Raw genomic sequence first — 12,885 nt, 5'->3', positions numbered from 1 at the left:
AAGAAGGGTTTCTGAAAATTAATTATCATTTCTTCTCTGTATTTGCATGTAAATATAAGGTATTATTGAACATATTTGCAACACTGATGAAACAGTGAGTTTTAACAAAAAAAGGGTGAAGGAAATAAAGTTGTCTTCAGTAAGTTACTTTCTGCACTACTGGTTTAAAAAGATAGTTGCTGTATTAAAAAAAAAAACTTTCATCAATATACTATAGTGAAAAGATTTTGTGGAAGTTTGTCTTTGCTTTTGTTGTGAATGTCATCTTTATGTTTGTATACGTGGATATTACACTGTGAAACATTATGACATAAGTCAGAGTGAAAACCTTGGAAGTAAAATGCCATAATTAGTAGTTGAAACATATTTTTTATTCACTTTACATCACCCAGATGTGTGTTAGATGCTGTACAGTATAGACTGACCATGTCTAATACATTGTCAATTTTTCTGTCTTTTTCTGCAGGCTGCACTAAATTTTACTAAATATTGTGAACCAGTGGTCAGAGGAGAAGGTAAGTGCTTTTCTTTTCTATTAGGCTGTCTCTACGTTACAAGCACGGCAGCAACACTGCTGTAGTGTAGACACTTGCTACAGCAATGGAAGAGGTTTTTCCCATCTTTGTAGTAAATCCACTCCCTCGAGAGGTTGTAGCTAGACAGAAGAATTTTTTCATCAGCGTAGCAGTGTGTCCGTTGGGCTTAGGCTAGCTTAACTATGTCTCTCGTGGTGTACATTTTTTACACCAGTGAGTGATGTAGCTAGGTGTAGACCAGGCCTGAGTAGCAGTCTGCATCTGAAACAGTGGGACTCAACCTGTGCTTCTTCTGGAGTGCCTGGCTTTGATCCACTTTCCATTCACTGTGCCAATCACAGCAGTGTTGCTTTTACCGTCTAATACGGCTTCCATATGAGGAGAGAGTAAGAAGACTGGGACAGGGTTAAAAAAAGAGCTAGATAAATTCATGTAGGATAGGTCCATCAATGGCTATTAGCCAGGATGGGCAGGGATGGTGTGCTCGCCTCTGTTTGTCAGAAGCTGGGAATGGGCGACAGAGGATGGATCACTAGGTGAATACCTGTTCTGTTTGTTCCCTCTGGGGCACCTGTGTCAGAAGACAGGATACTGTGCTAGATGGACCTTTGGTCTGACCCAATATGACTGTTCCTATGTTATAATGTTCTAATGCACACATTTGGACTGTAGCAGAAGCAGACTAACAAGCTTTTAGTCAGTGTTTTATTGGAGATGAGACGGAATCTGCTGCCAAGCACTTTCCCCTCCTCTAACAGCTGCTCCCTCCTATACAACTTCTCCCCATACCTCAGCAGCTGAGAAGGGAAGGGAGAAACTACCTTCCCTCTGAGGCCTAGGAGTGGAGAGTGAAAACAGCTCTTCTGTTACTTTGTGATACTCCATGACTATCTAACCAACGTGCAACATCCTTGCCTTGCAGCGTGGTGTTTACATAAGTAGAAGATAATTCTGTATCCTGGTAATGCAAATATTTCAGAATGTCAGGATGTCACACTGATTATTTTGTGTGTCTGACTCTATTCAGCTATTCAGTTGAATTCCACTCTTCTATAGGTTAAACACTTTTTCAGAATTTACACTAACAAAACTGATTTTGGCTCTATGCAGCAAATGAACGTGACACACGTCGACTCTGGAAAAATATTGAATCTCATTTGAAGAAAGCAATGCAGACTGTTTATCTCCGGGAAATATCCAGGTAAGTGTTCCTTTTTATTTTTAGCCATGCGCCTCTCAAAAGCCTTACTTAAAATGTCATATATGTGGTGAGTAGTATTTCTTCCTGCCAGATTGACTCTTCCTTTTTCTTTTAACATCAGTTTCTTTGCAGCCATAAAATACTACAACTATTTTTACTAGTGTGTCTCAGATAGGAAAATACAAACAAGTGTTCACAGTGTGTTTTTACGAGACCTTATGAAACTATTAAATTAATGTGTGAAGTAGATTTTAAGGCAAAAAGCATATAAAATTATTTATTAACTAGACACTGAAGCAGTCCTCCACCAATGGAGATGTGATTGGTCCTTCTCCAATGCCCAGGCAAACAGGTGGACATTGCATCATGCCTGGAAAGTCAACAACAATTCAGACTGTAGGGGGAGGGCAGCCTAAAGGAGAGGGCCCCTTATGGATAATGTTCTGTCAGCAGCTCCTCCCTTTTATAACAAAGGTCAGGTGTTTCTGCTATCATTGGATGTGTTAGGTATGACTCAAGTGTCCTCTCTTGTTCTATAGTCTTTAATTTTTGGTATACTTAATGGGTAGGTTTTTTTCAGTGTTGGGGTTTTATTATTGATTTACATTTTAATTTACAAAAATGAAAACCTCTCTTAAACATGCTTATAATCCAATAAATCCCATAATTTGATTTGATAGGAGATAGAGAAAAAAATATAGGGTGCTTTTCAATAATTCATAACCTCTTAAACATGGAAATCCATCACCATAATATATGAGGATAACTGAAATTGTCTTCTCTTTTAAAAATTGCCTCAAGTTCCACACTGTATCATTCATCTCTTACTATGCAAACCTCAGAATTCTTTAAGGTACTATAAATATGAGAGACAACACACAAGCTTCTCAAAACTATCTTATTGGGGCAAGGTTTATAAATCCACTGCACCATCATTGACCCATAGTTCCTTTCTTTCCTTCACCTCCTGCTTTTATGGAACAAAAACCTTCTTCTCTTCATGGGATTATTTTATTTTTAAATAGCATTAAGAATGTATAGGTGGGTGGGTGGTGGTGAATTAAATTCTTGATCAACTTTTTATTTGGGACATGGTAATACCAGGGTACAACATACATGAGAATGACACGTTAGGTGGTGCTGGTGCGGGAGTGGAACTATATATGAAAGAAAGCATAGAGTCAAATAGAGAAACTCTTAAATGAATCAAACTGTACCTTAGAATGTCTATGGATAGAAATTCCATGCTTGAATGATAAGAGTATACCAATAGGAAAATATTATCGACCAACTGACCAGGATGGTGATAGTGATTGTGAAATGCTCCAGGAGATTAGAGAGGCTATAGAGGTAGAAAACTCAATCATAATGGGGGATATCTGCAGTCCCTCAGTATAGGATTCTGAGATGAAGTTTTTTAGACACCATTAATGACTACTTCTTGAAGCAGCTATTTCTGGAACCCACAAGGGGAGAGGTAATTCTTGATTTAGTCCTAAGTGGAGCACAGGATCTGGTCCAAGAGGTGAATATAGCTGAACCACTTGGTAATAGCGACCAGAATATAATTAAATTTAACATCCTTGTGGGAGGGAAAATACCAAGGAATAGCACCACAGTAGCATTAAACTTTAGAAAGGGGAACTACACACAAATGAGGAAGGTAGTTAAATGGAAATTATTATGTACAGTCACAAGAGTGAAATGCCTGCAGGCTTCATGGAAACTTTTTAAAAGCATCATAATAGAGGCTCAAATTAAATGTATACCCCCACATTAAAAAACATAGTAAGAGGACCAAAAATTGCCACCATAGCTAAACAACAAAGTAAAAGAAGTGGTTAGAGGCAAAAAGGCATCCTTTAAAAACTGGAAGCTAAATCCTTTTCAGGGACCATTCTCACAAGGGTCTCTTAAGACAGGAAGTACAATCTCTTGCAGTCTTTGTGGTGATTGAATCAGTTCCACTGGATTTTATCAGGGGAGGATTCTACTCCAGGTACTGTACTACTTGGGTTCCCAAGACGAGGAGGATGGAGACTGATTTTAGATCTCAGGACTTTGAACAGCTTCATCCTCTTTGTGATTCAGGTTAGTAACCCTGGAATTGATCATTCTCTCTTTGGATCTCTGGGGGTTGGTCTGTCTCTCTCTCTCAACCTTCAAGATAAATACTTTCGTATAGCTGTGCACCCTTCTCTCTCATGTTTCCTGCAGTTCATTCTCGGCAAAGACTACTACCAATACTGCATCCTACCACCAATACAGCATCCTACCCTAGGTCTTTCAACTGCTCCAAGGGTCTTTAAAAGTGCCCTTGGCGGTAGCAACTCATCTTTGTCAGATGGGAATAATAGTCTCTCCCTACTTGGACGATGCACTCCTTTCTCGAGGTGCAGTCAGTAACCAACAGGACCCTGTCTCTTTCCCACTCCTTGGGCCTCTGCCATTCTGGACACCATTACAGCCAAAGCATATTTGCCCATGGAGAGATTTGCTATAATGTCCAGCCTCATTTCCACAATACATTAGACCTGCAAACCACAGTGAGGGTTTGCCTTCGACTCCTGGCCACATAGCAACCTGTATATCCATAACATCCCTTACAAGACTACACTCCTATTGTCTTCAGGTTTGGCGATGCACAAATTGTCCAAGTGGGTGTCATACCTCAGAGGGTCATCAGCTTCTTCAATAGGTGGAAGGAGCCTCAAAAGATCTGCTTTGGGAGTTCCATTTTCATGTCCTCCCCCCACAAAGATCATCTCTATAGATGCCTCCCTAATAGGCTGGAGCACCCATTTCCAGGACTTCACAGCTCAATGGAGACCTCTCTCCAGATCAACATTTTAGAATTCAGTGCAGTCCATTACACTTGCCATCACTTCCTACCCAACATCAGGGCCACTCAGAGTAATGCTGGGCAGCAGGTCTGCAATGTATTTCAAAAATCACCAAGGAAGAGCAATATCCCAGTCCTTAGGCACAGAATTAATAAAACTATGGAATTGAGGTACATATCCCACCGCATAGAGATTTTAGTGATTTATCTGCTGGGACCGTAGAACACTGTAGTAGACTTCCTGAGCAGGCAGTGGGAACTGAGTGACATAGTATTTCAGAAGATCTGTCCCACCTGGGGTTCCCCAGAGAGATCTTTGTGACACCATCAATGTAGAGTACCGACACTTCTGTTCAAGGGGAAGGCACAGTCACAACTTGTTGGGAGATGCCCTCACCCCCTTGGCCTCACATGTCACTCTACGTTTATCCCTCAGCACCGTTGTTTCTCAAGGTCCTAAATAAGTCCACACAAGAGAAAGTGGTGGCCATCATCATAGTGCCATCATGGCCAAGGCCTGTCCCTGTGACCACCTCTTCATCTTCCTCTGGCAGCAGATCTCCTCACCCAGCAGTCAGGCACTGTGACCCACCTCCATGCCTGGCTCCTAGATGGCTCTCTAGCATACAACAGGACTGTTCTTCAGAAGATCAAATGATACGGCTCAATAGTGGAAACCCTATGTGCAGATATGAAGATGTTTTCAAGCCTGGTGTACCCATCAATCTGTACCTCCTCTTGAGTCTCTCCTCATGCATGTTCTCAATTACCTATAATATAATAAAATAATAATAATATATGGAGATATCCTATCTCCTAGAATTGGAAGGGACCCCGAAAGGTCATCGAGTCCAGTCCCCTGCCTTCACTAGCAGGACCAAGTACTGATTTTGCCCCAGATCCCTAAGTGGCCCCCCTCAAGGATGGAACTCTCAACTCTGGGTTTATCAGGCCAATGGTCAAACCACTGAGCTATCCCTCCCCCTAAATTTAAAACCCCAGGTGTGGTGACGACACAGGAAAGGAAACAGAACGCCAGGTTTGTTGGTAGCCAGAGAGCTTTACAAGCCTCTTGCAAAAAGCCTCCCAGGAAAACTTTCCTGGGGTTTTTATTTCTCTCCTTACTTTGTTTACAACACTTCTTAGTGGTTACATTCTTGCGCATAGAAAAGCCAGGCAGTATACATGCACATAAGATAACGAACCCATCTCTTGAGCGCGTGGACACCAGCTGCAAGGGTACAATCAAATCAGCCAAATAAGTTTCCCAAACACAAACGCTGGATTGAAGGTCACTCCAGCCTCGTAGCCATGGGAGCAGTTTGCCGCGCCTGTGGGCTAGCGATTCGGGAGCTATGCATTCCTACATCCCCCCCTGTTTTATTTTATAGATGCGGTGTTTAAACAAAACACTCTCGCAGGGTAGCATACACAATGCCACTAGATTGGGTATACATTAAACAAAGCAGCAAAATAAAACATCAAACATCAAAACTAAGACCCCATACTATAAAAGGGTCTTCATCCACTCTAAGGGTGGCTATAACTAAATATAATCCCACCAAGGAGGAAAAACGTCTTGGCGGATGGCTTAAGCATAACATTTTAGCATATCAATTTGCTATTACATACGGTTACTATTATCAGTAAGCTTAAAACAACACATTTCTTTCACTGTCTCACACCCCAGATGTTGCTGGGTGGTTTGCAGACAGGAACAAGGCAAGTACTTAACAGACCTTGCATGTCTTGTAATATGGTGTCATTAACATACACATAGCTGTCATTAACTTGAAAAAGTAAGTGTCCTGTCAGGTGTAACCCCAGGAGCACTGACTAAAATTAACTGGGCATACCAGGTAGTCTAATTTCCCAGATGTCTTGGTGAATTACTCAATCCCACATGCATCCTCCCCATGGACCCGGCAGGATTTGGTATGTGGAAGGCCACACCCCCTCAACCGGTCCATATGCTTGGAAGGAGCATTGAGAACGTTTGCACTTTTACCCAGAAAGTCTCTAAGTATGTCTCCATGGCCGCAGATCAGATGGTACTCCTGATGTGTCTGTAAGGGCAGTGGGCCAAGCCTGAACATGCTAGATCCCACTGCAATGCCTTCCCAGCCTCAGTGATATTCAATACCATCTCTGTCAGCAACTTCTGGGTCATTGTCTGTATTTGGATGTGTTACAGGGGTAATAGTGTAATAGAGGAGATGGCAGGGGCAATGGCAACAAGGTGCCTTTGGTACTTATCATTTAAAATCCAATTAGGGAAGGCAATACATACTGAAGGACTTATCCAAAACACAGGGCGCAGCCTGTAGAATAAACCCCAAAATCCAATCAATACCACGTTCCCAAGCATGGGTCCCACAAGTTTCTTTTTTTCCAGGTTATAATTCTTTGTTTCTTTACCAGGGTCAGTTCTTAATGTCTCTTGTAGTCAGGAATTCCTGGACTTTGTGGTTTCAAGGAAGCAAGTGTTCCTTCTTCTCTTCTCTTGAAACAGTGTGGTTTAGCATCATACAGGGGAGAGGTTACTAGCACATCACCCTGTAATGGTTTTGCTTTTTCTGGAAAAATTCAGAGGCACAGTAGGTCTGTCAGTGGACAAGGGAGAGGTTACTAGCACTTCACCTTGTCTTTTTTTCCTTTTTCCTGCTGTCCAGACGGCACAGCAGAACTAGAAGGAGAAATAGGCTTATCATTAGTCAAAAGGTCCTCCCGAGGTGGAGGGGTCTTTTTACAGTGAGAAGCATGGGTCCAGGCAGGTAGTCCTTGACACTTTACAGCGGTGTTGGTGGTTAACAGGACTTGGAAAGGGCCTTTCTAGCATGGAGCTAAAGCAGTCTTTCGTTGATGGACTTTACATAGACTCAGTCTCCTGGTTTTAATAAATGGCAGGGGTGCTAGGGTCTTTGGGTAGCACTTCTCTACCTGTGAGAAAAGAAACCTAACACATTTTATTAATGCCTGGCAGTGTTTTGCAAATCTCATAGTTGCTCGGGCACATTTAAGCCCCCCCTTGTCTTGGGGGTCAGCCAAGTTTTGGCTGTGGCCTTGGATGAGCCTGCAAGCTGTATTTTCCTCTCAGTTAACTCATTCTGTGCTTTTTCCTCTTCTCCCTTTCTCGGCTTCTTTTAACCTACAAAGGAAACCTTCACTCTTCCAGTAAAATAACTTTATTACAGAGCTTTGGAGCAACAAACCGGGACAAGCACACCCACTTTTGAGGAGTGCACTCGGTACAACCTCAGGTGTCTAATTGCTTTCCTCCCTCCCCAGCCCTCTGGCTAGAAATCTGAGGTAGCCAGAAGGATCCCATGGGCAATATGGGGAGTGGGTTAACCTTCCATGTCCTTGCTTCCAAAGACTGTTGGTATGCAACTCTTAACAACAATTTTTGCCATAAAACACAAAAATAATCCCTATTGTGCCAGTAAATGCATGGTACATTGAATGCTGTTCAGCTGGCATCCGTTTTCTCTGATGATCTGAAAAACAAAAGAACAGAGGTCTACCCCTTCTGGGTAGTCAGTCATTGCTTTTAAACACACAGTGATCTGAAAAAGACAACACAACCTATATTGGTAGGTTTGCATTTCCTTTACTTCTGCTACAATATACACTGCACATATTCTGGGGAAAAGTGGCCACTGCGCAACCCATACGGGCTCATTAGTGAGCCAACGGAGGGGGAGGGCCGTACGCCTAATCATCAGTATGGATGGTGGCAGTTAAAGCAGTTCCCCTGAGGCTTTTGCCCCTTGTGCAGGGCAGCTGTCAGCAGGGCCATCTGATGGGTTTGAGTGCCTACATCAGTACATGCCTGCAGCAACTCCGCCAGGGTCGAAGGACTTCGAGAACTCGCTCGCAGCGGGGACCCTGTGAAACGTGCGACGGGCACACTGGCCAATGATGGGAAAAGCTACCTGGGGCGTGCCCACCGCCTGCTCGGGGATGCTCGAAAACTGCCCTGTGCCATATAACTGCTCAGCAAGATAAGCCCCCCCATCTTGTGCTGCTGCTGCAAGCGCCTCTCGCTGGTACTCGCTGTCCCACACAACGTATTGCGCGGGAGACAGCACCATGCGACATATGTCTTTCCAATCTTGGGGGAGCAAGTGATAACCATTAGACACACCTTTCAAGATCCCCCGGAGCTCGTGCAGAACCGAGTAGGGGAGAGCCTCCCAGTCCACTACTCGCCCCCCGTTTCCATTATTTCGCTTAGAGACGGGGAACGCCTCGAACCCACACTTGGATTCCTTGTCGGTCAAGAGACCGGCCTTGCGCACCGGCTGCACCGCCGCGGCGACAGCGCCCCCCTGCCCGACCGGTAGGCATGGGGGCGCCGCCACGGGCGGCGGCGCAGGGGGGGTCAGCTGCGGGCAGGAGGGGGGTGGCCCATCACCTGGGGGCAAAGGGGAAACCGGCTTAAGGCCGTCGGGGCCGAACCCCTCCAGCGCCTCCTTACAACGCTGCCAGAGCAGCAGGTGCTGAACTGGGGCACGGGGTTCACTATACAAGGTGATCCCAATCCGTATCCAATCAAAAAGCTGTAATGACCCGCAGTCCGGATACCAGGGGCACTGGCGATCTATTTCCCTTAGGAGGTCCTCAATATGAGCGACCGAGACAACGACACATGATCGCTGCCTTATAATCTTTTGTAACTCTCTTGCGTGCTCCTTCTGGGCACTGGAAAGTTTCCCCCCCATACTCACGAATAAGAGGCGGCAAACAGCCGCGGGCGCGCTCGGCGTATCCAGCCGGTGAGTAGAGGGGTATCACGTCGGGGTCACCAGCTGTGGTGACGACGCAGGAAACAGAACGCCAGGTTTGTTGGTAGCCAGAGAGCTTTACAAGCCTCTTGCAAAAAGCCTCCCAGGAAAACTTTCCTGGGGTTTTTATTTCTCTCCTTACTTTGTTTACAACACTTCTTAGTGGTTACATTCTTGCGCATAGAAAAGCCAGGCAGTATACATGCACATAAGATAACGAACCCATCTCTTGAGCGCGTGGACACCAGCTGCGAGGGTACAATCAAATCAGCCAAATAAGTTTCCCAAACACAAACGCTGGATTGAAGGTCACTCCAGCCTCGTAGCCATGGGAGCAGTTTGCCGCGCCTGTGGGCTAGCGATTCGGGAGCTATGCATTCCTACACCCAGGCTTATCACTGAGCTCAGTTCAGGTTCACCTGGCTGCCATTACAGCTTTTCACTCCTCCCTCAAGAGGTTTTCAAGCTTTTCTCACCCAACCATTGCAAGATTCATTAAGGCTCTGTTTAACTTTGACCTATTTATGAAGAACTTGCTGAACACGGACTTCAGCTTAGTCCTGAACGCTCTGAGAAACGCCCCCATTTGAACCTACAGGGAATTGTACCCTTCTTCATTTGTCCTTTTAAGACCTCATTCCTCACAGCCATCACCTCAATCAGAAAGGTAGGGGAACTCAGAGCACTTAAGACTGACCCACCTTACACTGTTCTATGGCAGTAAGGTGATGTTATGTCCCCATTACTGTCTTCTGCCTAAAGCTTCATCAGAATTCCACATTAATCAGGGCATTCATCTACCAGTGTATTACCCCAAGCCTTGATCTTTGAGAGAACAAGGGAGTATCCATATGCTGGATACATAAAAATGTACCTTGGCAGGATTAAGCCCCTGGGCTTTTTCTAGACTATTTGTTTTTATTTCCATAGCAGAAAGAATGAAAGGGCAAAGATTGAAAACAGATTTCAGGATGCATCCTCACCTGTAACAAAGCCTCAAAGGTGCGTCCTCCACCTAGGAAGATTGCCTGTTCCACCAGGGCTCAGTCTCCCTATCTGGTCTTACTGAAGAACGTACTCATCTTGGACATTTGCAAAGCTGTCACCTGGTCTTTAGTACATTTTCTCAACACTGTGCTCTTGTCTGTACATCAGCTCTAGAAGTGGCCTTTGGCGAAGCTCTTCTTTGGCTCATACTGAATCCACCTCCTCAGCACCCTTCCCCCTCAGTTGGGGTACTCCTTGGGAATCTGCTGACATGGAGCACCCATAGGAGCAATAACTTGAAGGAGGAGAGGTTACTTACCTTGTACAGTAACTGGAGTTCTTCGAGATGTTTTGTCCGTATGGGTGCTCTACTACTCACCCTCCTTCCCCTCAGCTTCAGAGTCGTTAAGAACACAAGAAAGGCCATATTGGATCAGACCAATGGTCCATCTAGCCCAGTATCCTGTTTTCTGACAGTGGACAATGCCAGATGCTTCAGAGGGAATGAACAGAACAGGGCAATTATCAAGTGATCCATCCATTTTTGTCCCAGCCTCCGGCGGTTAGAGGCTTAGGAAACCCAGAGCATAGGGTTGCATTTGTGACCATCTTGGCTAATAGCCACTAGTGGATCTATCTTCCAGGGACTTATCTAATTCTTTTTTGAACCCAGTTATACTTTTGACCCTCACAACATCCCCTGGCAACGAGATCCACAGATTGACTGTGTGGCATGTGAAGTAGTATTTCCTTTTGTTTAAAACAAACCTGCTGCCTGTTAATTTCATTGTGTGACCCCCCCCTAGTTCTTGTTATGTGAAGCATTAAATACACTTCCTTATTCACTTTCTCCACACCATTCATGATTTTATAGACCTCTCTCATATCCCCTCTTAATTGTCTCTTTTCCAAGCTGTAAAGTCCTAGTCTTTTTACTCTCTACTCATGTGGAAGTTGTTCCATTCCCCTAATCATTTTTGTTGCCCCTCTTTGTACCTTTTCCAATTCTAATGTATCTTTTTTTGAGATGGGCGATCAGTACTGCACGCAGTATTCAAGGTGTGGGTGTCCATTTAATACCGGGCATTCAAGTTTACCCATCTTAGTATTTAGACTTCTAGCATTTATATACAAACACTTATAAAATTTTTCACTTTTTAGCTGTCTGCCATTATGTGATGTAATTGAATGGGACTCTTTTTTTTTCATTTGACTGTTTCTCTTCAGTTCCTACCTGTACTCTATCAACTTCATTCCTATCTTGTTTACTAGGATATAGAGAATTGCCATTAATAGATATTTCCCTAAGAGATGTTTCCATCCGAACTATGTGTTCCTTTGCACCTGTTGGCTTTCCCTCAGCCCTTACTTTAAAAACTCTTCTATAACCTTCTTAACTTTACATGTCAGCAATCTGGTTCCATTTTGGTTTAGGTTTAGGTGGAGCCAATCCTTCCTTTATAGACTCCTCCTTTCCCATTTTGTATAGACTTGTTTGAGAAGGAACCAAAGTGATGGTAACCCTCCCCCACCCTATACATCTTGTACCAGAGCACAAGGATGCATAGGGCACAGGTCTGGACCCGCTCACAAAATTTTGGTTCATGAGTCCATGGATCCTGATGTGGAGGACCCATAGGGACAAAACATCTTGAACGCCAGTTACTCTACAAGGTAAGTAACTTCTCTTTTCATTTGGATATGACAGGTATTCTTTCTTTAAACACCTGTCTTTCTTTTTTAGCTCACAGTGGGAGAGAATACAGCAGGATGATGGAGAACCTGGGCACTTGAAAGGTATCAAATAGATGCAATAATTCTAAATAAACCACTACTCCTATGTGATCAAACCTTATTTGTTAGAAGTATGAAGATTAAACCTGCAACTTTTGTTTATTTGAGCATTGACAGGTATATGCTTAGTGTTGTACAAAGCACAGAAGACAAGCTACATAGGGCAGGGAACAGTCTAGATGAAAAGACAAAACTGAGCAGTCACAAAATAGACCCTTTAAGAAACTGACCTCTCCGGCCAACAGAGAAGATAAGGTAGCTTGAGCTGCTGGTCATACACATTTTAAATAAAAAATATTACAATGACTGGAGGAAAGTGGGGAAAGAGATAAGTGTAGAAATGGAAGGGTGAAAGGAAGGAGGAAAGATACATCACGGAATACCCTTGGTTATGTAAAATTGCAAAATGCATGTATAGTAGACTAGACCAAATGAATCGGGCTGAGTGATTTGGAAACCTTTACCCTTCAATCATAAATAAAATTAAAAAACCAAAATGTCCAGAAGCTGAGCTGCAGCTGAGAAACCAGCCACAGCCTGGGCGTTGATGTGTGTTCAAAGATGCAATCCGACTCCCTAGTTGGAGTCTGGCTCATTGTGGAGCTGGTCCCTTGAACAGTTTATAGCAGCCTTTAGGTCAAATCTCAATTGGTAAGCGGACAGTTTGGTTAGCTAGTGTGGATATGGCAAAATTATCAAACTGTCTTAAACCAGATTGGCCTGAAAATGTTTAAAAAT

The 12,885-nt window shown here is 43.8% G+C and overlaps 1 protein-coding gene and 1 long non-coding RNA gene across 15 annotated transcripts in view; one reads left to right on the top strand and one right to left on the bottom strand.

Moving 5' to 3' along the window:
- Positions 1-12,885, top strand: part of ORC5 (origin recognition complex subunit 5) — a 167,181-nt gene that overhangs the window by 30,835 nt on the left and 123,461 nt on the right. For 12 of the 14 annotated variants that reach the window (XR_006176663.2, XR_010590791.1, XR_006176664.2 and 9 more), the window contains exons 8-10: positions 467-515; positions 1,647-1,737; positions 12,098-12,150. Coding sequence is in view for 8 of the 14 variants with exons in the window: in XM_042859356.2 (XP_042715290.1) it covers positions 467-515; positions 1,647-1,737; positions 12,098-12,150 (193 nt within the window). In the remaining 6 variants the exon portion in view is untranslated. The other 2 variants (XR_010590860.1, XM_065558964.1) reach the window with 2 other exon arrangements.
- On the bottom strand, positions 5,620-9,758 carry LOC135973840 (uncharacterized). The gene is made up of 2 exons (XR_010590894.1): positions 9,310-9,758; positions 5,620-7,519 (listed from the first exon to the last, which is right to left on the bottom strand). It is a non-coding gene; the product is annotated as an uncharacterized LOC135973840 (long non-coding RNA).

This window comes from Chrysemys picta, chromosome 1, assembly GCF_011386835.1.
Source record: "Chrysemys picta bellii isolate R12L10 chromosome 1, ASM1138683v2, whole genome shotgun sequence".
In the NCBI taxonomy this organism is placed as follows: domain Eukaryota; kingdom Metazoa; phylum Chordata; order Testudines; family Emydidae; genus Chrysemys; species Chrysemys picta.
This window is presented reverse-complemented; position numbering and strand designations above follow the sequence as displayed.